At 35.1% G+C, this 22,605-nt stretch overlaps 1 protein-coding gene across 6 annotated transcripts in view; it reads right to left on the reverse strand.

Annotated features, from left to right (window-relative positions):
- Positions 1-22,605, reverse strand: part of LOC114330643 (kazrin) — a 490,500-nt gene that overhangs the window by 126,621 nt on the left and 341,274 nt on the right. For 5 of the 6 annotated variants that reach the window (XM_028280046.2, XM_028280047.2, XM_028280044.2 and 2 more), the window contains exons 6-7: positions 21,378-21,557; positions 2,343-2,682 (exon numbers count right to left, since the gene is read on the reverse strand). In XM_028280046.2, coding sequence (XP_028135847.1) covers positions 2,343-2,682; positions 21,378-21,557 — 520 coding nt within the window. The remainder of the gene's footprint in view (positions 1-2,342; positions 2,683-21,377; positions 21,558-22,605) is intronic. The other variant, XM_028280051.2, reaches the window with a different exon arrangement.

The raw sequence follows: 22,605 nt of genomic DNA on the forward strand, positions 1-22,605 counted from the left end.
TCAGCAGTGCAATCGGTCGGTAGTTTTGGGGTTGATCATTTGCTTTTCCTGGTTTCAATATGGCTATAATGGAGGCCTTTTTAAGGAAATGGGGGATTTCTCCTGATTTTAATATATCTGTGTAGAAATCAGCCAGCCATTTCCTAGCATATTTGCCACAATGGAGTAAAAATTCTGGATGTATTTTATCGGAGCCGGGTGCCTTTCAAGATTTAATTTCTGATATTGCTGAGGTAATTTCTTCTGGAGTAAACTCGTCAGAGTATTCAGATGTAGGCGGGCATGCAGACTTTAATATTTTTAGGTCTTGTTTTACTTTGGTGGTGTGGTCACGATCTCTAGGTGCCCTTGAGTTTGCTACAATGTGGGAGGCCACTCTGTTGGGAACTATTGGTACTTTGTCTCTAGTTGAGTGTCTGCTACTACCAAGTTTTCTAAGTAAGGACCACGCTTTTCTGCTTGATTTACTAAAGTCTAGTTTTTCCACAGTTTCCATCCATTTTTGCCGTCTGGCTGCATCCAAACTGTGCAGCAGTTCGTCCGCAATTTCTCGGTCTTGGCTTTCGTTGTATTCTTGATACAATTTTTCGCATTTTTCATCCCATCCTGGGACATAATCTCTACGATATCCTCTGGGTATAGTTTTCTTCGCTGTAGATATAACTGCGCCAACAAACCTCATATAGTTTGTACGTGTTGGGGTTATCCATCCGAGACATTTGTCCAATCTCGCAGTAAAAGTCGCCCAGTCTGCTTTTTTAAAGTTCCACCTAGGTCGAGGGAAAGATGTTATTATTGGTATTTTGATGCCAACTTCTATTACAACTGGTCTATGTTGGCTATGTGGAAAATCTGGGAGCACTGTACGTGAAGCTGCCAGGGGTTGATTGTTTTCGTTTGTGGAGACAAAGGATAGGTCTGGGTTGTATTCTCGCCTCCAGGCTGCAGATCGAAAAGTTCCCCTATCTTTAGCGTCAAAGACTAAATACGTGCCAGCCCCTTCGCTCCAATTTATCAAAGCCTCGCCGTTTTGATCACTTTGTCTATACTTCCAGAGTTCGTGATGGCTGTTAAAATCTCCAACATACACTGAGGGGTGTGGGTGGGCGTGAATAACATGCGGAGGCCACAGGACTGCCGGTGGTTTATAAATATTGCTGACAGTAATTTCGCCAATTTGTATGGTAACCGTATGAATGTTATTTATGTCTGATGTAGAACATATGTGTGCATTTTCTATTTTGTTTCGTACATAGGTTGCTACTCCATAAGCTGGATGGTAAGTTGCACCCAGTAAATCGTAACCATGAATTCTTCCTCTAGCGAGAATTTGTTCCTCGTTTTCTACATGGGTTTCCTGAATTGCGACTACGTCGATATTATTTTCAATGAGTACCTTTTGAAAGTACTCACATTTACTTCTACTAATACCTTCTATATTTAAATGGCATATTCGGACGCTTGGTCCGAGTCGTTTTGTTGCTTGGTCCTGAGAAGGTCCCTTTAAGTTGTTGGTTGGAGGCATATCTTATTATTTTAATTATTTTAATGTGTTCATTGCCAGGAGATCTAGAGATTCTAGATTGTCTGGCTGCCTATTGTGCTAGTTCATTTAGCATTACCCAGGGTGCACGTGTAGTATTCTACTACGGACGCGAACTAGCTTTACACCCCTAGCTTTATTCCAATTAAAACGTTCTCACTGTACCTATAACTTCAGAGGCTTATATCTTAAAACCATGATTTTTTGGAGCTACGCGCCCCTTGAGTACTTTGTTTAACATATCAAGGACTACCAGAATCCAAAGTTTCAGAGCATTTAACAGAGAGCCATTTCCCATAAGGTTTCTAACCTAACCATAAACCGTTAGTTTATTTTACTGTATTTTTCATTGATTTTTTTTTGAATATTCCATGAGATGTATAAAATAATAATTTTACCATACTTTCAAGAAAATCCACACAGAAATGTGATTGAAATGTTAATTTCAAACCCTACGCCCCCCTTAAGGATAGCTATGACAAGATTTTGACAATTTATTTGAATTAGAGCATTGAAAAGAGTTGACAGAGACAGGGGCGAATGGAGGATTGTTCTGAAGAAGGCTTTGGCTCATAAAGAGCCGTAACGCCACTGATGATGACAAGATTTCGATAGGAAACCCATGCGAGTCATATTTGTCTATGTATGAAATTTAATAAAAAAAATTGTTTCATCTGAAAAGCAGATAGGTGAAGGTCGACCTAAATTCGGATCCCGTACTATCAGCAGTCAAGTTATAATAATTATGTAACGAAAAATCTGTGATATAAATATATATTGAAGAAATTGTATTACTTACATTGGTACATATGTGGAGGAGGTACAGAAGAAATCAGCGATACTGAATCCATATCCTTATGTCCTTCACCAAGGGTTATGGTTGGTGTTCCATCTGTTGTCGAATCGGACAAGTTTCCAGCTACAGAAGTTGCTCCGCTTTCTCTATCTGAACTCACTCGTACACCAGAGTCAGCGCTACAACTTCCTCTGTCCCCAGGAAGTTGGCCTAGCCCATGGTGTCCCGAAAGTAGACCTCCCGATCCAGGAGTTAAAGCTCCGCCATTAATGTTATGTCGTGGCAGTGATGCTAGAGATTCTTGGTCTGAAAGACAGCCGCTCGAGGCCAGCTGTCGTCGAGCCTAAAAGATAATCGAATTAATAATAGACATAATACTTATGTATATTATTTATAGTCTAAGAGCTAGTGAACCCTCCGACTAACAGTCTTCTAGTAAGGCTAGAAATTTGTATAGTGATAATTCATAGCACACCAAGGCTAAAAACCATGACCTGGCAGGCATCAGCCGTGCACGTGTATCTACCAGGTGAATCTAAAAGTGCATAGTTTAGGGGTAAAATAAACTTTCTCCTGTAAGGTTTAAATTTAAGTATGTGTTTGAGTAGGTCAGTGGCGGCCGGTGAGGTAGTGCCATGGAGCCATGGCACTACCTTATTTTTATGCAGAAACATATTTTTTTATCTTTAAACCGTTTTAATGCCCGTTCATTTTTTGTGCGTATTTCTTTTCTCTTTATAAATTATATAAAATCTGGCAACTGTGCAGTGTAGTACAACCCTCGCCACAGTCTCCACTCACAGCGGACGGGATGATCGCATCACGCCAAAAGAGGCTCGGAAAAGAGAAAGGTTCAGGTTCAGGCTCACGCCTGAAAAGAGAAAGATTTTAGGGGTATTCTATGTAAGTGACAGAGATCGAGCTATATTGCACTTTTAATACAAGTTTAAATTAGACTCTTCGTGCCTGGCTCGACAAGGTAGACCTAATATTTTTTACTATGATCATAGTGAATAGTGGATCGTAGATGCAAAAAATTCTCGTACAGGGTAGTACATTATATTTTCGAGTTTCTTTAAGCGCTCGCTCGCTCGTTTTTGTATTTATAATTATTACATTTTTAATGATTAAAGTTTTTATTATAAACTATTTTATTTTTAAGTAATTTAAAAATTTTTAATTTTTAATAAAACCCGAGTTAAATTCAGCTTATCGTGAAGTCTAATTAAACACAATGAACAAGAAGTGGATAAAGAATCGATATGTTTTGAATCAAATGAAGAGTACAGGGGAAAAACAAGGAATGTCACATTTTATACATATTGAGATAAACACCAATAAAGGTTTAATTCTTATGATATCTAAAAACTACTTAAGAGATTCTTAGCAGAATTCTAGCAATTATTGGTCTATAATCTTAATATAATATTAATCTATATTAAGTTATTAATTTAGTAATGCACCAAAAAACTGCTAACATTCCTTATTTTTTTCCAGTGGCGTGCGGACAATCCTGGTCCTTTGCCTGGATACAAATTATTAAAAAATTTATATAGAGTGATCTTTCTGGTTATTGTTCTGAATCGATAGCCTAGTCGATAGTACTCAGTTTTTGCTACCACATAGCGAGAAAAGCCAAAATTCATGAAAAAGTGACATTCCTTGTTTTTCCCCTGTACTCTTCAAATTAAAAATTATATCTATATAGTTTTGTGGAGCTTTCGAGTTAGTTTTCAGAAACCACGACGAAAAGGAAAATTCAGAAAATAGAGGCATATTTATGGAACTGTTCAATGTTAGCCGAATTAGACAAAGACTTAGGTTCATATTCAAAGTTCCAAATCTTTAAAAGCATGTACCTCAAAACAACACAAAATGAATTCCTTCAGTGCATCTTAGAAGTTTATCACGAGGAAGTAAGGAAAGAAATTGAAAATTACCTTTGTGTTGCAGTGATTGCCGATGAAACGACAGACGTCGCGTCGCTGGTGAATTTCAGTTAGTTATAGTTTTCCGATATTTGTGTAAAGGGCGATAAGTTGAGAGGTTTTGGAGATTTTACTTGTTGGACGGACATGATGTCAAATCAATCACCGAATGCATTTTAAATGTTTAAATTTCTTGACACCCCAGAAATGGTATATACCTACATAATGTAAAAGTATCCGTATCTATTTTTTTAAATTTCTATTTTATACCTTTCTTGGCAATATCGTGAATCTGTCACTAAAAATTTAGGCAGCTGCCCGAATTCTGGCACTACCTACTTAAAGTGATACGAGCCGCCACTGGAGTAGGTCATTTAGAAGAAATGTGTACAATGACAGGCGATTCTGAACAGCACAAAACCTTGCCAGGCGAGGGGAAAGATTAGGGGTTTTCCTAAAATTATTTTTTTTTGCATAGAACAAAGTTTTTAAGGTTTTTTGAATCATTCCAAGCAGAAAAGGTCTTTAGTGACTTTTCTCTTAGATTAATAGTTTTTGTTATACATATAAGCGATTAAAAATTTTGAAAATTGCGAAATCGGCCATTTTTAACCCTAAATCGGACATTTAACTAAAAATTTTAATATTGCCAAGATAGGTAGATATTCTTTAAACATTGATTAATGAAATCCCGAAGAGTTTTTTGCAATACAATATCGAAAACCCCTCTGTTTTTTAATTGCTAATCAAGCGGACGCGACACTGTATTTTAAGTGAGGACGTTTGAGTTTGCATAAATTCATTATCTCGAGAAAGGGCACATTTGAACAGAAATACTCAGACAGGTCGATTTTTATTCTTAAATTAGGACATTTTGGCATATATAATACTAATGACGTCATCCATCTGGGCGTGATGACGTAATCGATGATTTTTTTAAATGAGAGTAGGGGTTGTGTGATAGCTCATTTGAAAAGTTATTTACTTCTCTATTCAGTAATATATGTACATTAACATAATTATTTATACAGGGTGTACAAAAAATTTTTTTATTAAATTAATTTAGACAAAAGGAAGAAAAAATTTTTTGTACATCCGGATAATAGAGAATTAAATAACCTATCAAATGAGCTATCACACAATCCCTACTCTCATTTAAAAAAATCATCGATTACGTCGTCACGTCCAGATGGATGTCACTATTATTATATATATGACAAAAAGCCTAATTTAAAAATAAAAATCGACGTGTCTGAGGATTTCTCTTCAAATTTGCCCATTCTCGAGATAATGAATTTATGCAAACTCAAACTTCCTCACTCATACTACAGTGTCGCGCCCGCTTGATAAGCAATTAAAAAACAAAGGGGTTTTCGATATTGTATTGCAAAAAACTCTTCGGGATTTCATCAATCAATGTTTAAAGAATATCTACCTACCTTGGCAACATTGAAATTTTTAGTTAAATGTCCGATTTAGGGTTAAAAATGGCCGATTTCGCAATTTTCAAAATTTTTAATCACTTATATAACAAAAACTGTTAATCTAAGAGAATAGTCACTAAACACCTTTTCTGCTTGGAATGATTCAAAAAACCTAAAAAAACTTTGTTTGATGCAAAAAAAATAATTTTAGGAAAAACCCCTAATCTTTCCCCTCGCCTGGCAAGGTCTTGTGCTGTTCAGAATCGCCTGTCATTGTACATATTTCTTCTAAATGACTTACTCAAACACATACTTAAATTTAAACTTTACACGAGAAAGTTTATTTATCCCCTAAAATATACACTTTTCGATTCACCTGGTAAGATACACGTGCAGGGCTGATGCCTGCCAGGTCATGGTTTTTAGCCTTGGTGTGCTATGAATTATATTATCACTATACAAATTTCTAGCCTTTCAGGAAGACCGTTAGTAGGAGGGTTCACTAGCTCTTAGACTATTATAGCCTTAGCCCCAAAAGATGAATTTTGAACTTAATAATAAGAAAATAAAGGAGTGATAGACAGTTATACGTAAACAGTGAAAAATTAAATTACCTGAGATTTACCGATGATGTTGAAAATGTTGAAGAGGTTGAGTCATATTATGTACACTTAGGATAAAAAATCGAAATGTTAAAGCTTAGCCTAAATAGATCACGGAATTTAGGAAAAAATAAATAAATTCTTATATACGTGGTCGAAATAACGTCAGGATAAAAGTCTACAATAAAAAATAGATGTAAGTGCCTAATTCCATTTACAGTAAGTACATAGAATGCCCCCAAAGCGCATACACATGTCAAAATCAGTAATATTAAGGGAAGATTTTGTTACCCAGGGGTTTTGAGGTCACTGAACATAAATACGCCATCAGAATCTATCCCCTGAGCACATAGAGCCCAGGGTTACTGCTATTGCACGTCATATTCTGGAGTTTCGAGAGTTTTCGGCACTAAATTGATGCAAAGAAATTACTCGGTGGTATTTTTGGGATCGCTATAAACAAAAATACGTCATCAGAACGGATCCCCGAAGCACCTCGTGCCCAGGGTCACTACTGATGCATGTCACTTTCTGGAGTTTCGACGGTTTCCTCTACTTAATTGATGCAGTCAAATTTTTGGGGTTGCTCAACACGAACATAACATCAGAGTAGACCCTTGAAGTACCTAGTGTTCAGGGTGATTGCAATGAACATCAACTTCTGGAATTTCAAGACTTTAAAACACTACATTTATGTAAAAAGAGTTCTTTGGTGGTATAAAAAAATGACCCCTCGAAATTCCAGAAGATGACGTGCCTTAGCCGTAAACTAGAGCACCAGCTGCTCTGGGGGTCCATTCTGATGGCGTATCCGTGTTCAGTGATCACGAAATCTCCTGAGTAATCCGTTTGTATTCATTTAGGACCGAAAATCCTTGAAACTCCAGAAAATGAAGTGCCTTAGCCGTGATCCTGAGCACCAGTTGGCATGTTCATGTTCAGCTGGCCGAAAATCCCCCGAGTAATAAATTCTCTCTTTAAAGTTTATGTATACCCTATTCCACGAACATACGACTGTTGTGGATTATCTCGACAACGAACTGAAGACACTCATTTCGAAGCTAGTCCAGTCAAAAAATCAAAAATTGCAGAAGATAAATGTTACGTTGTCGTTATTAGCAACTTAACCCCTATTCAAATAGTTCACTACATTAAAGAGAAGCTAGGTATCAAGGAATATATTCGATGTTACGCCCTACTTTAAGACGCCAACACAGCAAGTGGTTCCTCATTCAAAATATGCATAAAATCTAAAAGGTCTATAGACTTATTATTTAATAAGAAAATTTGGCCACCTGGTGTCAAGATTAAATGGTCCACAGAATCATCATACTCTGATCCAAAGACTTCATCTGAACAAAGTATAAATCCGAAATACATCAGAAGCCCGGTTAACTTGGAAAATCCAATTACCATTCCAAGCAACAATAAAAATGAAGTTGAAAACACAAATATATTTACAGACAAGCAGGCCATCACAGTTTGCAAATCCAAAGAGCCTTTCCGTCCCCATATCAATTTTATTAAGAAAGATACTCTGGAACCATCCATAAATTTGGATCCTTTAACACCACCAAGAGTTAGGCTAACTAATAACTCCAACAGTCGATATCTTCTTGCAAGACTAAGGGAAGCGGATATCTTAAAAGCAATCTACATCTTGCTTTTCTACACGACCAGCCTTCTTCTGTATTTTATGATTTATACGCCAACACCAGCGTGAAACTCTTTTTGGCTTCCGAAGGACTACCTGCTAAGACCGAAGAACTACGAAAAGTTCTTCTAGAATTTAACCATGCCTACGGAATTGGTCCAGCTGAAGTGGAAGCTGATCTTGCCGCTTATAGGTCATATCTCAGTTCGGAAAGAATTATACACCTACAGAAGTCAAGGGAATGTCACCGAAGTTGTTATTCCACTGGCTCTCCAAAGCGAAATTTTTAAACAGCACGACGTGTTCTGAGGGACTAGAAACCTTAAATTATTTTAGTGATGACAACTTTGGCATGGTCCTGATTAATATTCGTTCTATAAGAAATAAAACTGATGAATTATTTTTGTTTCTGGAGGAATTAGGATTTCCCCCGATAGTTGCCGTTACAGAGCACTGGCTTAAAATACATTAATCTTTACATTATTTGCATTTATAGGTCACCTGACTCTACCGTGGAACTATTTTTTCAGAACCTGCTAAATTTGTTAGATGACCTGTCTCATAAAAGCAGAAAAATTCTATGCAGTGACTTTAACATTAATTATGCTGCTGCTTGTGCTACCCAAGTTTCCCTGGTCAACCTATTTGAATCGTATGGTCTCTCAATGCACGTTAATTCTCCTACAAGGTTTACAAAAACTACATCTACCATAATCGATTATATTGTCTCAGATTTCTCACCCCCTTGATGTCTGCTCTACAGTTATTAATGCAGGACTATCTGATCACGAAGCAGTGTATACGAAGTTTAACATCTTCAGCAAACCCTCCTCAAAAACCCGACTCTTAGGTAGGATTTTTTCCGCCCAGAATTTTCGTAAATTCCAAAATTTATGCTTAACTTCTGAGTGGCAGATTCGTTCTATAGACGTGGACTATAATTTCAGTGTTTTTCTAGATAAGCTTCTATGCATCTTCAATAAGGCATTTCCTTTAATTCCTATTAAGCCAAAACATCGGAAACCTTGGGTTACTAAAAGTATCCGCATATCAGCCAAGAATATGCGTTCACTTCTATACATCAAGAAATTTAGTACCAATGTTTCTGTCACTGAATATATCACAAAGTACAGGACAACATATCTAAAACTTGTCAAATCAGCTAAAAAAGCCTATTATCAAAATGGTCTGGGAAGCTCTAAAAGTGTTGGAAAATAAACCTGGTCTATAATAAACGATCTTCTAAATAAAACTCACACAGCTCAATCATTTTCCCTTCCAAATCCTGAAAGTCTAAACGATTACTTCGTTAATGTGAGTAAAAAAATAACATCAACTATTTTGCCGCAACAGGATCCCATTTCCTATCTCCCTAATTCAAGAAAGGTCTCGAATTCATTATTTTTAAAACCAGTCGATAACTCTGAACTGATCCAAACAATCAATAGTATTAAAAGCAAATCATCCTGTAGTACTGATGGACTATCTATAAAAATTTTCTCTAATCTCACAGAAAATGTGTTGGAACTCCTCGTCTCACTAATTAATGCCTTCGAAAAAGGTAAGTTTCCAGAGTGCCTAAAGACAGCCATTATTATTCCTCTTTATAAGGGTGGTGAAAAATAGAATGCCTGCAACTATAGACCTATTGCCTTACTACCGGTACTCTTTAAAATTATTGAGAGACTCATTAAAACTCGACTTATCCCTCCTTTATCCTTGATAATACTCCTTTATCGTTGATAACAACATTTTATCTCAAAATCAGTTCGGCTTTTTAACTAATAAATGTAACACTGATGCCATGTTTTCAGTACCACATGAGGTTTATCAAGCACTAAACAATAATCTTTATACTGCCACTGTTTTCTGTGACTATGCCAAAGCTTTTGATTGTATAAATCACGACATCTTGATTAAAAAACTAAATTTCTATGGAATTAGAGGTATTTCTTTGAATTGGTTCCAATCCTACTTGAATAATAGGAAACTACTAGTTAGAGCAAATGATACTGACTCTAGTCTGAAAAATAATTGTATGTGGAGTAACGCAAGGTTCAGTATTGGGTCCTCTTCTATTCCTTATCTTTATAAATGACATCACTAATTTAAAAATCCATGGGAAATTTTTCCTTTTTCTGATGATACCAGTATCACTTGGAGCAACTCAACTATTGCATCTCTTCATGAAACTATAACTTCGGATCTACTGACGATAAAGACCTGGTCTGACTCTAATTTACTCTCTTTTAATATAGATAAAACAGTAGCATTATCGTATAAAGGAGCTGTTCAACCGTTGCCTCTTAATAACAACCAGATCAGTACCGTTGATTCTGTAAAATTTCTTGGTATTTTTTTAGAGAGCAACCTCAAATGGTCCCTTCATATCGATTCGTTAAGTAAGAAACTCACCTCAGCTTGCTATGAAATAAGATCTGTCTCAAGGGAACTCAATTTAGCATCTTCTAAAATAACATATTTTTCGTTTTTCGAGTCCCATCTTCGATATGGTCTTCCTTTTTGTGGTTCTAGTACAGCTGTTCAATTTGATGTTATTTTTAAATTGCAAAAAAGAGCAATAAGATATCTGCTTGGCCTCAAAAGATCTACACATTGCAGAAGTTACTTCAGAAATCACAGAATTTTAACACTTCCATCTTTATATATCCTAGAAACGGTTTGTTTATTTCGTAAACACCTTCATGTCTTTCCAGCAAGGCCCAATCCTATTTACTCCACCAGAAATTCAATCTTTCATATTTATTTACAGATCCCATCCACTGAGTTAGTAAAGAAATCTATATTATATTCCGCAAAAAAACTATACAACCATCTCCTTTTACGAATCAAATGGCACCAAACACGACCTCCCATGGAGGTTAGGTGGGGGGTTACTTGAAAATTTTTAATAGGAGCCCCCATTTTTTATTGCAGATTCAGATTCCTTACGTAAAAATAAGTAACTTTTATTTGAAACATTTTTTCGAATTATGGACAAATCGCGCTATAATCGTAAAAAACCATTGTTGGAGATGGAAAATTAAATTAAAACTGGAAAGTCCCAATAAAATGGAAAACTTTACTTAACTTTTTTTGGTTTTAGAACCTACTCTTCACAACCCAATAGGTCTCCAAAGCGCTCGAGTGATTGCACATTTAGCATACTTTCCTCCCCTACTAATAACATTATTGTTTAATCACTGTTTTGCATTTCCCCATTACGGGGTGGTTTTATGTGGAGGCTCGGGGATAGAAGTGGCATACATTTTTGCATATTTCTTTCCAAAATTTGATATATTCAGTAAAATTCAGCTTGTTCGTATGATGTTTAGAGGCTCATGGCATTTTCGTCTCTGACGACTGAACTATTGGTGTAACGTAATAATGACATATTATTGAGGTTATGTTGAATTTAAATAAAAAACTAAAAATATATAGACAGACGAAAACGGCGGGTCCGTTGGGAAAAATATTCCCATGAGATTATTTTGCATAATCACATTCGTGAGACATCCCAGTATAAGGTTCAAGATGTCGCCCAAGTGAAAATTTTGGTTCAATTTTTTTTAAACAATTTTTTTTAATCAAATTGCAAAAATCAATATTTTTGGCTTTTACCAATTTTTTTTAGGTTTTTTGGACCATTCTGGATAAAAAGGTTTCTTATAATTTTTCTATAAAGTTAATCTTTTTCGAGTTAAAAGCAATTTAAAATTTGAAAAACATGAAAATGACCCTTTTTAAGACTTAATAACTCGATTAAAAATTATTATTATGAAAGTTATAAAGTGACTAAATTAAAATTTAAAGCCTCCGCTACATGATCCTGAAGAAACCTGTGGTATAAATTTATTACAAAGCTGTTATTTTTAATTAATAACAATGGGCGGTTAGATCGTATTGACGCGGCTGTAAATGTGAGTGCAAGTAAGATGCACAATAATTGGACTACCGGAATAGCCCGATCAAAGCACAATCTGACCTCAAAAAAAATAAAGGAAGGATGAAAATTTGGGAATAAGTAGTTAAAATTGTCTATTATTATACAGGGTGTCCCGAAAAGATTGGTCATAAATTATACCACACATTCTGGGGTCAAAAATAGTTCGATTGAACCTAACTTACCTTAGTACAAATGTGCTCATAAAAAAAATTACAGCCCTTTGAAGTTACAAAATGAAAATCGATTTTTTCCAATATATCGAAAACTATTAGAGATTTTTTATTGAAAATGGACATGTATCATTCTTATGATAGGAACATCTTAAAACAAAATTATAGTGAAATTTGTCCACCCCATAAAAATTTTATGGGGGTTTTGTTCCCTTAACCCCCCCCCCAAATTTTGTGTACGTTGCAATTAATTCATTATTGTGATTCCATTAGTTAAACACAACGTTTTTAAAACTTTTTTGCCTCTTAGTATTTTTTCGATAAGCCAGTTTTTATCGAGATGCGGCTTCGTTTTTAATATATTTACATAAAAATTTTGTGGGGGTTTTGTTCCTTTAAACCCCCCAAATGTTTGTGTACATTACAATTAAACTATTATTGTGTTACCGTTAGTTAAACACAGTGTTTTTAAAACTTTTTTGCCCCTTAGTCTTTTTTTGATAAGTCCCCTTTTATCGAGATTTGGCTTCTTTTTCAAAATATACCTAAGAATGTAAATTATAAATAAATTTTCAGATTATTAACAGGTTTTTATAATCGTACTTAACCGTATACAAATATGTGGTAGATTCGACAAATATTCAAAATATCTCGATAAACACTGGCTTATCGAAAAAGTTTAGGCAAAAAAGTTTTAAAAATATCGTGTTTAACTAACGGTGCCACAATAATAATTTAGTTGGAACGTACACAAAAGTTTGGGGGGGGGGTTTAAGGGAACAAAACCCCCATAAAATTTTGGTGAGGTACACAAATTGCACTTTATTTTTTTTTTATGATGTTACTGCCATAAGAATGCCACATGTCCATTTTCATTAAAAAATCGTTAAAAGTTTTCGATATATGAAAAAAAATCGATTTTCATTTTGTAACTTCAAAGGGCTGTAACTTTTTTTGTGTGCACTATTGTATATAGGTAAGTGAGGTTCAGTCAACCTATTTTTGACCCCAGAATCTGTGGTATAATTTATGACCAATCTTTTCGGGACACCCTGTATAAGAACAAGTTTACAATTCTACATCCCCTACATTTTACAAAAATTGAAGGGGATACCCCCTGTCGAAGGTGAAAAATATACATTCAAAATAAGACCGGAATTGGATAATATGACTAATTCTAAACAACTTTTGTTCTATAACAAAATTTATTTCATTTTTAACAAGAAAAAAACATGTTTTTGGACGGTTTTTCGGAGATAACTCAAAAAGTAAGTATTTTATTGAAAAAAATATTCTTAGTAAAAATAAAGCCTATAAAAAATTGAAAAAAATGGTGTATGTATGAGGTCTGTACACCCAGTAGAAGCAGAGTTGTAGCTAATGAAAAGTAGGTTCTTCTTCGTCAAATTCCAAATCGAATATTTCAATGTAAAATAACCCAAAAACGGAGCACTCTTCGGGGAAAATTCATTTCAACTTTTTTAAAGTGTTTAAAAAAAGGTTTACTTTTGTTTTTTAAAAAAACTTTTAACATTAAAAGTAACTGAGTTACGCTCAAAATATTGTTGGTCCCTTTTATTTTTTGTTAAAAAAGTCGCGAAAATCACCCCCTAGTTAGAATCACAAAAAAAAATTTACCATTATCACTTGACAACTTACTTAGCTTATGTATTATTTATATGATCTGTAAGTTTCATCGGTTTAATGTGCTTATTTTTGAAAAAGCTGTAGTTAAAATGGCTTGAACGAGTAACTAATCACGAGTTTAGGCAAATTTTGAACAGCCATAGCATAACGAATTTACATACCAATTACGTAAAATTTTGCATTCCCTGATCGGGCTAGAATGGCATTTCTCTCGCACTCAGCATTTACGGCCGCCTAACACGTGCATGGCGCTCATTATTATTACTTAAAAATTACAGCTTAGTAATAAAGTAATGACAAAAATTTCTTCAGGATCTTGTAGGGGGAAACTTTGATTTAGTCACTTTCTGACTTTCATAGTAATAACTTTTAACCGAGTTATTAAGCCTTGAAAATCACCATTTTTCATTTTTTTTTCAATTTTAAATTGCTTATAACTCAAAAACGATCAACTTTAGAGAAAAATTATACGAGACTTTTTTATCCATAATGGTCCAAATAACATATTGTCCGGACCAAAAATATTGATTTTGCAATTTGATTAAAAAATTGTTAAAAAAAATTTGGACCGCTTTTCACGTGGGCAACTTCTTGAACCTTATTCGGGATGTCTCACGAATGTGATTATGCAAAAAAATATCATGGGAATATTTTTCCCAACGAACCTGCCGTTTTCGCCTTGTCTAATATAGATATTATAAAATTATTTAAAAAATACTTGTAGCCCAGTAAATGAACGGGAAATTCGGCGATACCGTGTAATTTTCAGGGGCAACTCTGAATTGCATGAAAATTTGGATTTAGGTTCTACTTACCCTCCACTTCAAAGTTGAAATTGTGCGGTTGGTTGCTTTTACTTGGGGGACGACAGTCACCCCTTCTCGGAGATGAAAAAACATACGTTCAAGATAAGACCGGAAATGGATAAATTGACTGATTTTAAGCAACTTTTGTTCTATAGAGTTTTTACGTAAGTCAATACTTTTCGAGTTATTTGCCATTGAAAATGTTGATTTTTCGACAAAAAAACTACGTTTTCAGACGGTTTTTCGCAAATAACTCAAAAAGTAAATATTTTATCGAAAAAAATATTCGTGGCAAAAGTGTAGTTTATAAAAACCCAAAACAATGGTGTGTCAGTAAAGTCTATCAATTAAATAAAAACAAAGTTGTAGCTCATGAAAAACTCGTTCTTATTCTTATTCCAAATCGAATATTTCAAGGTGAAATCACCGAAAAATTAAGCACTTTTCGGGAAAAACCCATTTAAACTTTTTTAAAGTGTTTATAAAAAGCTTTGTTTTAATTGTAAATAAAAATTTTAGCGTTAGAAATAAGCAAGTTGCGCTCAAAATAAAGTTGGCCCTCTTTTTTTTTGTAAAAAATCATGAAAATCTCGCCGTGTTTAGCTCCCCAAATGAAATAAATCGCTACCGCTTTACAAACAACTTATTTACCTATCTATTTTTTATATGATCTGTCAGTCTCACCGGTTTAAAGTGTTTATTTTTGAAAGGGTTATAATTGAGAAAGCTTGAATTGGTCACTAATCACGAGTGTATGCAAATTTTGAATAGCCATATCTTAACCAATTTTTGCCTTACGGAGAAACAAAATGAAACTAGCATATTTACAATAGCAAAACCTACATTTTTTTACTCTTTTAGATTTTTCTTATCACTAATCCTTTTTAAGTTATTTTGAAAAAATTTTTTTTTTTTTTTTTTTTTTTTTTTAACATCCCATTTATTTACAATCTGTAATAATGATTACAATAAGTAAATTGTTTAACAATTAAAAGAGACTTGCAGGAGACTGTCCAGTGACAATAACCTATAAAATCATAATTTTAGTACTTAACAAAATTATTTGTGACTAATAAATAAAACCCTATAAATAAAACTCTATAATAAATAAAATATTTTTGAAAATTTAAAATTTAAAATCTTGTTCGTAGATCGCTTGGAGTGTGGCGCTTTAGCCTTCTGTTTGCCTGGGGTCTCATTAGGTTCTTCGCTAGCCTGTTGGGGTGGTTTTGTAGTCGGATGTCGTATTTTTGGGCGTAACTGGCAATTTCTTCTTTGACAGTCTTCATTTGGAGATCACGATTGATGTGTTCATTGGGCATGTACCACGGTGCATTTGTGATAATGCGCAAGGTTTTCGATTGGAATCTCTCCAGGATGTCGATATTGGATCTCGACGCAGATCCCCACAGTTGGATACCATAGCTCCATATTGGCTTAATCACTGCCTTGTATACTAAAATTTTATTGTACAAACTCAGTTGTGACCTTTTTCCTATCAGCCAGTACATTTTATTGAGTTTCAGACCCAACTGTTTTCTTTTCGTGAATATGTGTTTCTTCCACGTTAATCTGCGGTCCAAGTGCATACCTAGGTATTTTACGTCATTCTTTTGTTGTAGTACTTGATTATTTATTGAGACGGTTGGGCACGTATCTTTTCGATTAGTGAACGTTATATGTACTGACTTGCTTTCGTTTACTTTAATTCGCCATGTTTGTAACCAGATATTTATACTGTCGAGATTTGTCTGGAGCAGTTGCGAGGCGATGTACGGGTTTGAGTGAGCTGCAATGATTGCTGTGTCATCTGCATATGTGGCTGTGATGATGTTTTGGCTTGTAGGAAGATCTGCTGTGTAGAGTAGGTAGAGAACTGGTCCAAGGACACTACCCTGAGGTACTCCAGCGTTGATTGGATATAAGTTAGTGCACTGATCTTTAACTTTTACAAGGAAATGGCGGTCGGAGAGATAGGACTTGAGGATTAGAAAGTAGTTGAGAGGAAGGACTTTTCTTATTTTGTATAGCAAGCCAGTGTGCCAGACTTTATCAAAAGCCTGCGAGACATCCAAAAAGGCTGCAGAGCAGTATTGCTTCTCTTCTAAGGCTTTGTTTATGGAATTGCAGACTCGATGAATTTGCTCGGTGGTAGCATGTTGTTGTCTAAATCCAAACTGGTGGTTGGGTATTAGCTGCTTTTCCACGAGGATTGGCTGTAATCTGTCTAGTAAGAGTTTTTCAAAAACCTTTGACATCACTGAAAGTAGACTGATAGGTCTATAGGACTTAACTTCTTCTACAGGCTTGCCTGGTTTGGGTATTAAGATGATTTGTGCCACTTTCCACAAAAGGGGATAGTAACCAGTTCTTAAGATTGCGTTAAAAATCTGTGTCAAATATTGCACGCCTTTCTTGGGAAGTTCTTTTAAAATTCTTGCAGTGATTAAGTCGAACCCTGGGGACTTTTTCGGATTCATATCTGTTTGGATTTTGTTGAAAACTTGTTTGGCTGTGAATTTCTCCAACGGTGCTTCTAGTTGGTATGGATATTCTAAATACAATTGAATATTATCTTCTGCATCAGAGTTGTTGTTTTGGGCATGTGGTTGGAACACTTCCTCCAGGTATTTGGCAAAGACTGTAGCTTTTTCGTTGTTACTTTTAGCCCATCGTCCGTTACTGGCCCGGATAGGCGGATTAGAGAGTTGTGGTCTGTTAATCTTTCGTGTTGCCTTCCATAGCGAGTATTCGGAGGTTTCCGTAGCAGATAGATTTTGTAGATATCGTTTTATGTCGTTGTTTTTATTGTTGTTTAACAAAGTTTTTAGTCGCGCTGTAGCTTGGTTTAATCTATTTTTATCCTGGGGTGCACGGGTTCTTTGCCATACTTTCCTTAGTCTTCTTTTTTCTGCGATTTTTTCTTTTATTTCGTTGGGTAAATCTTTGTGTATGATTGTTCTTGGTTGTTTAGGTGTTGACTGCCAGCCAGCTTCCTGAATTATCCTACTTAATTGATTTACTGCTTCGTCAATTTCGCCATCCGATTTTAGTGGGATGTTTAGGTCCAGTCTCTCATCAAGGATAGCCCGGAATTTAATCCAATTGGTATATTTACTACTTAGATATGGTGGAGGTTGTGTTTCGAGGATATTCGTAGATATCATGACCAAGACAGGAGAGTGGTCGGATGAAAGATCGAAACAAGATTGTGCTGTCTGGGATTCAAGTGGTATTCCTTTAGTCACACAGAAATCAACCAAATCTGGAATTTTGTTTGTGTCTGTGGGCCAGTATGTGGGTTCGCCAGTAGATATGTATTTAAGGTTGTTGGTTTCCATTGCCATGTATAATTGCCTACCTTTCGGAGTTATTAGCCTGGATCCCCAGTGAGTGTGTTTTGCGTTATAATCGCCGCCTGCTAGAAACCTGTTTCCAAGTGTGTTGAAGAATTCTTGGTATTGATTTTTGGCTATAGTATGTCGTGGTGGACTATATATTGCAGTTACTGTTAAAGGACCGTTCCAGTCTTCTATGCTAATACTTGTTGCTTGTATATAGTCTCTTTTAAACTTATTTAACTCGTGGTGTTTTATAGATGACTTAATTATGATTGCAGTCCCTCCATGTGCAGTGCCATCTGGATGTTTGGTGTTATATATTGCATAGTTGGGAATTCTCAGATAGCTTCTATTTGTAAAGTGTGTTTCAGATATTAACATTATGTCGATGTTGTGTATTAGTATAAAAGCTTTAACTTCTTGAGCATGATTTGTTAGCCCGTTGGCATTCCAAATAGCTATTTTCAAGAATTTGATCATTTTGTTAATTTAGTGACGACGGTGGTGAGAAGGTTTAACAGTGTACCCATTTGTTCCATCAGGACTTTTAACATATTCTTTAGTTCAGCCATGTCATTTGAGGCGGGAGTATTGGTAGTAATTACTTCTGTTTGGTTTGTATTACTATTCGTAATTTGTTGTGAGTTATTAACGATTTGGGCGTAGGTAACTCCTGCTTGGACATGTTGTGCATGATTAATTGGCATGCTAGGCCTGGGTCTAATCGTTGGGAATTTTTTCGTTTGTAGCTCCTTGTATACCCTGCAACCTTTGTAGTTTGCTGGGTGGTCTCCCTCGCAGAGTACACACTTGACGTTGGCACTTCTTTCTTTATTAGTGCATTGCTCTGTTGCATGATCCCCTGTGCACTTTACACATCGTGGTCTAAGGTGGCAGTATGATTTGGTATGTCCGTATCGTTGACATCTAGAACATTGTGGTATCTCTCTTTTCTGGTATGGTGGTTCAATTTTAATCTTATGGTTTAATAGGAACTCAATGTCATATATATTTCTATTATTATCAGAAGGTTCCAAGTCGACGAAAAATAGTGATAGCTGATCTTTAGTTTTAGGGTGTTTGATGTTCCAAATGTTTCTAACAGTGTGGCCTTTCTCTTCTATTTCCTTTTTTATAAGATTTTTGTCCATCGAGTAATGCATGTTCTTAAGAACAACCCTGAAACTGCGCTCGTTTTTTATTTGATAAGTATGAAACTCTGTCTTTTTTTCCGATAGGGCTTTTGTTATTGTACTATAGTAGTCAGCAGATTTTGGCTGAAGTTTAACTTGATCGGAGCTAAGAACTTTTAATTCGTAATTATTTTCAGCAATTTGGTTTAGTAATTCGATAAGTGGGGGTATGTGTTTAACCCCCTTAATAAATATTGGAGGCGGTTTGGTTATTTTCTCTTTTTCACTTGTGCTTTAATTGTCATTTATTTCATCATCTTTTGACTCGCTATTAAGTGCCTCGAATCTGTTAGAAGTGGTAGTCGGCGAGTTCAGCCAGTAATCGTTTATTTTTGTTTGCTTTACAATTCTTTTGTCTGGACTAGTTCGATGTCTTTTGTTGGAGTTTTCGACTGTTTTCCATTCGGTTTGATTTAATGAGGTGGAAGGTGGGTTAGTATATTGGGGTTGCTTTAAGGGTTGAGAGTAAGATGTGTTTAATGGTTGAGAAATTTGCATATTACCTTGTAATTGTTGATCAGTGCACATTTGGTATTTTGGAGCGTACGCCACTGGCTGCTGACTAGTACCCATTGCGTCGCATTGCATAGGTTCGTTAGATTGCAGAATATTCCGATTTATCGCCGTCGAAGCGGAATCCATTTTCGCTTTTTGGGTCCCATTAACAATCGTTTAATTTGTTTCACCACAAAAACTGGATTTTTATTTTTGTATTTATATTTAACTATAGATAAGCAAACTGGTAATATCGACTGTCTCGTTCGAAATTCAAACAAAGACTATTTTTGAAAAAATGAAATTTTAAAAAAAATTTTAGAAATTTTTTTTTTTTTACTATAAAACCAAATGTTTTCAAAAATAAGCACTTCAAACCAATCAAACTTACAGATTATAAACAATACACATACAGTTAAAAGATATGATAAAGCCAAATGATTAATTTGATTTAGGGTGCTAAATAGAGGGAGGTTTTGACGATTTTTTTCACCAAAAAAAATGGGGCCAACTTTTTTTTCAGTGTATCTCGTTTATTTTTGATGCTGTAAACTTTTGTAAAAAACAAATAATAAGCTTTTTTTCAATACTTTAAAAATGTTGATAAGGTTTTCCCGAAAAAAGCTTCTTTCTTCGGTGATTTCGCGTTGAATTATTCGATTTGGAATTAGACGAATAAGAACGTATTTTTCATGAGCTACAACTTTACTTCTACTCAATTTGTAGACTTAACTAGTACACCATTTTTTCGTTTTTTTATAGGCTACACGTTTGCTAAAAATATTTTTTTCGATAAAATATTTACTTTTTGAGTTATTTGGGAAAAACGGTCTGAAAACGTAGTTTATTTGTCAAAAAATCAACATTTTAAATCGCGAATAACTCGAAAAGTATTGACTTACGTAAAAAACTTTATAGAACAAAAGGTGCTTAAAATAAGTCATTTTTTTCATTTCCGGCCTTATTTTAAACACGCATTTTTCACCCCCCGAGAAGGGGTAAATGTTACCCCCCAAGTAAAAGCAACCAACGGCACAAATTCAACTTTGAAGTGGAGAGTAAGTAGAACCTAAATCCAAATTTTCATGCAATTCGGAGTTGCTCCTGGAAATTACACTCCAAAACGGTCATTTATTGGGCTATTGGCACATATCTCACAACTTGTTTTGTTTTTGTATTTTAATTATATATTTATCTTTCAACAATTTTTTGCTTGTTTTAAAAATATACCGGGTGGTGACTTGGAAATCGGGCCAAAGGAAACTCAATATAAAATTCTAAACTGTTGAATTTCTGCTTCAATAATTATTTTACATCAAAATACATAAGAAACTATTTGTAGAGGATTGAAATATGTATTGAAAACAACTGTTAAAATTGTTCTACGAATTAAACATATTACAAAATTTTGTAAAAATATTCTTAATGTGTTTAATTCGTAGAACAATTATTTTTAATAGAGATTTCAGTTCTCTCTAAATAGTTTCTCATGACTTTTAATGTAAAATAATTAGGAAACCAGGAATTCAATAATTTAGAATTTCCCAAAAAGTTTCCTATGGACCGTTTGACGACTTACCACCCTGTATACCTTAAATTGAGTCGTCAAAATTATGTTGTCAGCAAACATTGACTTCACTATGCTGGTTAATATTTGTAAGCTAAGTATGGTTTGAAAATTGTTCGCACTAAATTTTAACATAACAATAATTCTTTAATTATTATTCCTACGAGTTTGCCTTGATAAAAACTTTTTATTGACCAAATTTACATAACCGCCATGATTTCCCCTTTGATTAAAACAAAACACTTTGTATAACAGAAGTACCTACTTCTTGTAATTGCTCTTGTGCTTGTTGAAGTTGTAGTTCTTTGGCGTTAAGTTGTGCCGCTAATGACAAACTTCTTTCTGCCTCGTCTCTGGCGTGACGCAGCAAACTCCATCTTTCTCTCTCTCGCTCTTCTCGCTCAGTGGATAGTTGTTGCATCGACGTTTCGTTGTCCCGTGTCCGCTGAAACAAATTAAAGAGGTAGACGAGAAACTCTTAAGAACATAATACTTCCTGAAGCTTATAACGTAGAATCCTGATCTTTTGCTCGGAGAAATAACGATATTTTTCTTTCTATTATAACGATATTATAATATTCGAATTATTTTTACTATTTAAAAAATAAAATAAAAAATGTATTTTTCTTTGTTTGCTATCATTTAATCTCGAACTATTGAAAAATATAGGCAGGCTATGCAGCAAATGTAAATGTTTCTTCGGTTGGTATGTTAGGTACTTCCCACAGTAATAGTAGTCTAAGAGCTGGGAGCGGATTTTGTGCGTGATAAGTAATATGGAAAAACTATACGGGGATATGTTGAATTAGTTGTGTACATGACTTTCACCAACGGCCGGAAACCAGAGTTGGGGCCGAGGGTAGTTATAAGGGGTCAAAATCGCGGATTTTATTATTTTTTTTATGACGCTCATGATCGAGATAGTGCACCAAAATTTGGGAATAAGTAGGTCATGACGTACCTAAGTAGAATCTCTAGGGGCTCAACGCTGCGTGGCCGACAAAGGGGTGGGGGTAGGGGTGAATATAAAAAATATAAGGGGTTTTTTGCGACGTTCGTGATTGAGATAGTGCACCAAAATTTGGGTATAAGTAGACCATCACATAAATAATTAAAATCCCCAGAGCCGGAAACCAGAGTGGCGAACGAAGGTATTTACAAGGGGGTCAAAATTCCGTTTTTTATTATTTTTTTTTGTGACGCTCATGATCGAGATAGCGCGCCAAAATTTGGGAATAAATAGGTCATGACTAGGTAACTAAGTAAAATCTTCAGAAGTGGAACGCTGCGTGGCCGACAAAGGGGTGGTGCAGGGGTGATTATAAAAAAATATAAGGGGTTTTTTGCGACGTTCGTGATTGAGATAGTGCACCAAAATTTGGGAATAAGTAGACCATGACATAATTAAGTAATATCCCCAGAGGCGGAAACCAGAGTGGCGGACAAGAGTAGTTATAAGGGGTAAAATTCGCGGTTTTTATTATTTTTTTTGT

Source organism: Diabrotica virgifera, chromosome 2 (assembly GCF_917563875.1).
Source record: "Diabrotica virgifera virgifera chromosome 2, PGI_DIABVI_V3a".
NCBI classification, from domain to species: Eukaryota; Metazoa; Arthropoda; class Insecta; order Coleoptera; family Chrysomelidae; genus Diabrotica; species Diabrotica virgifera.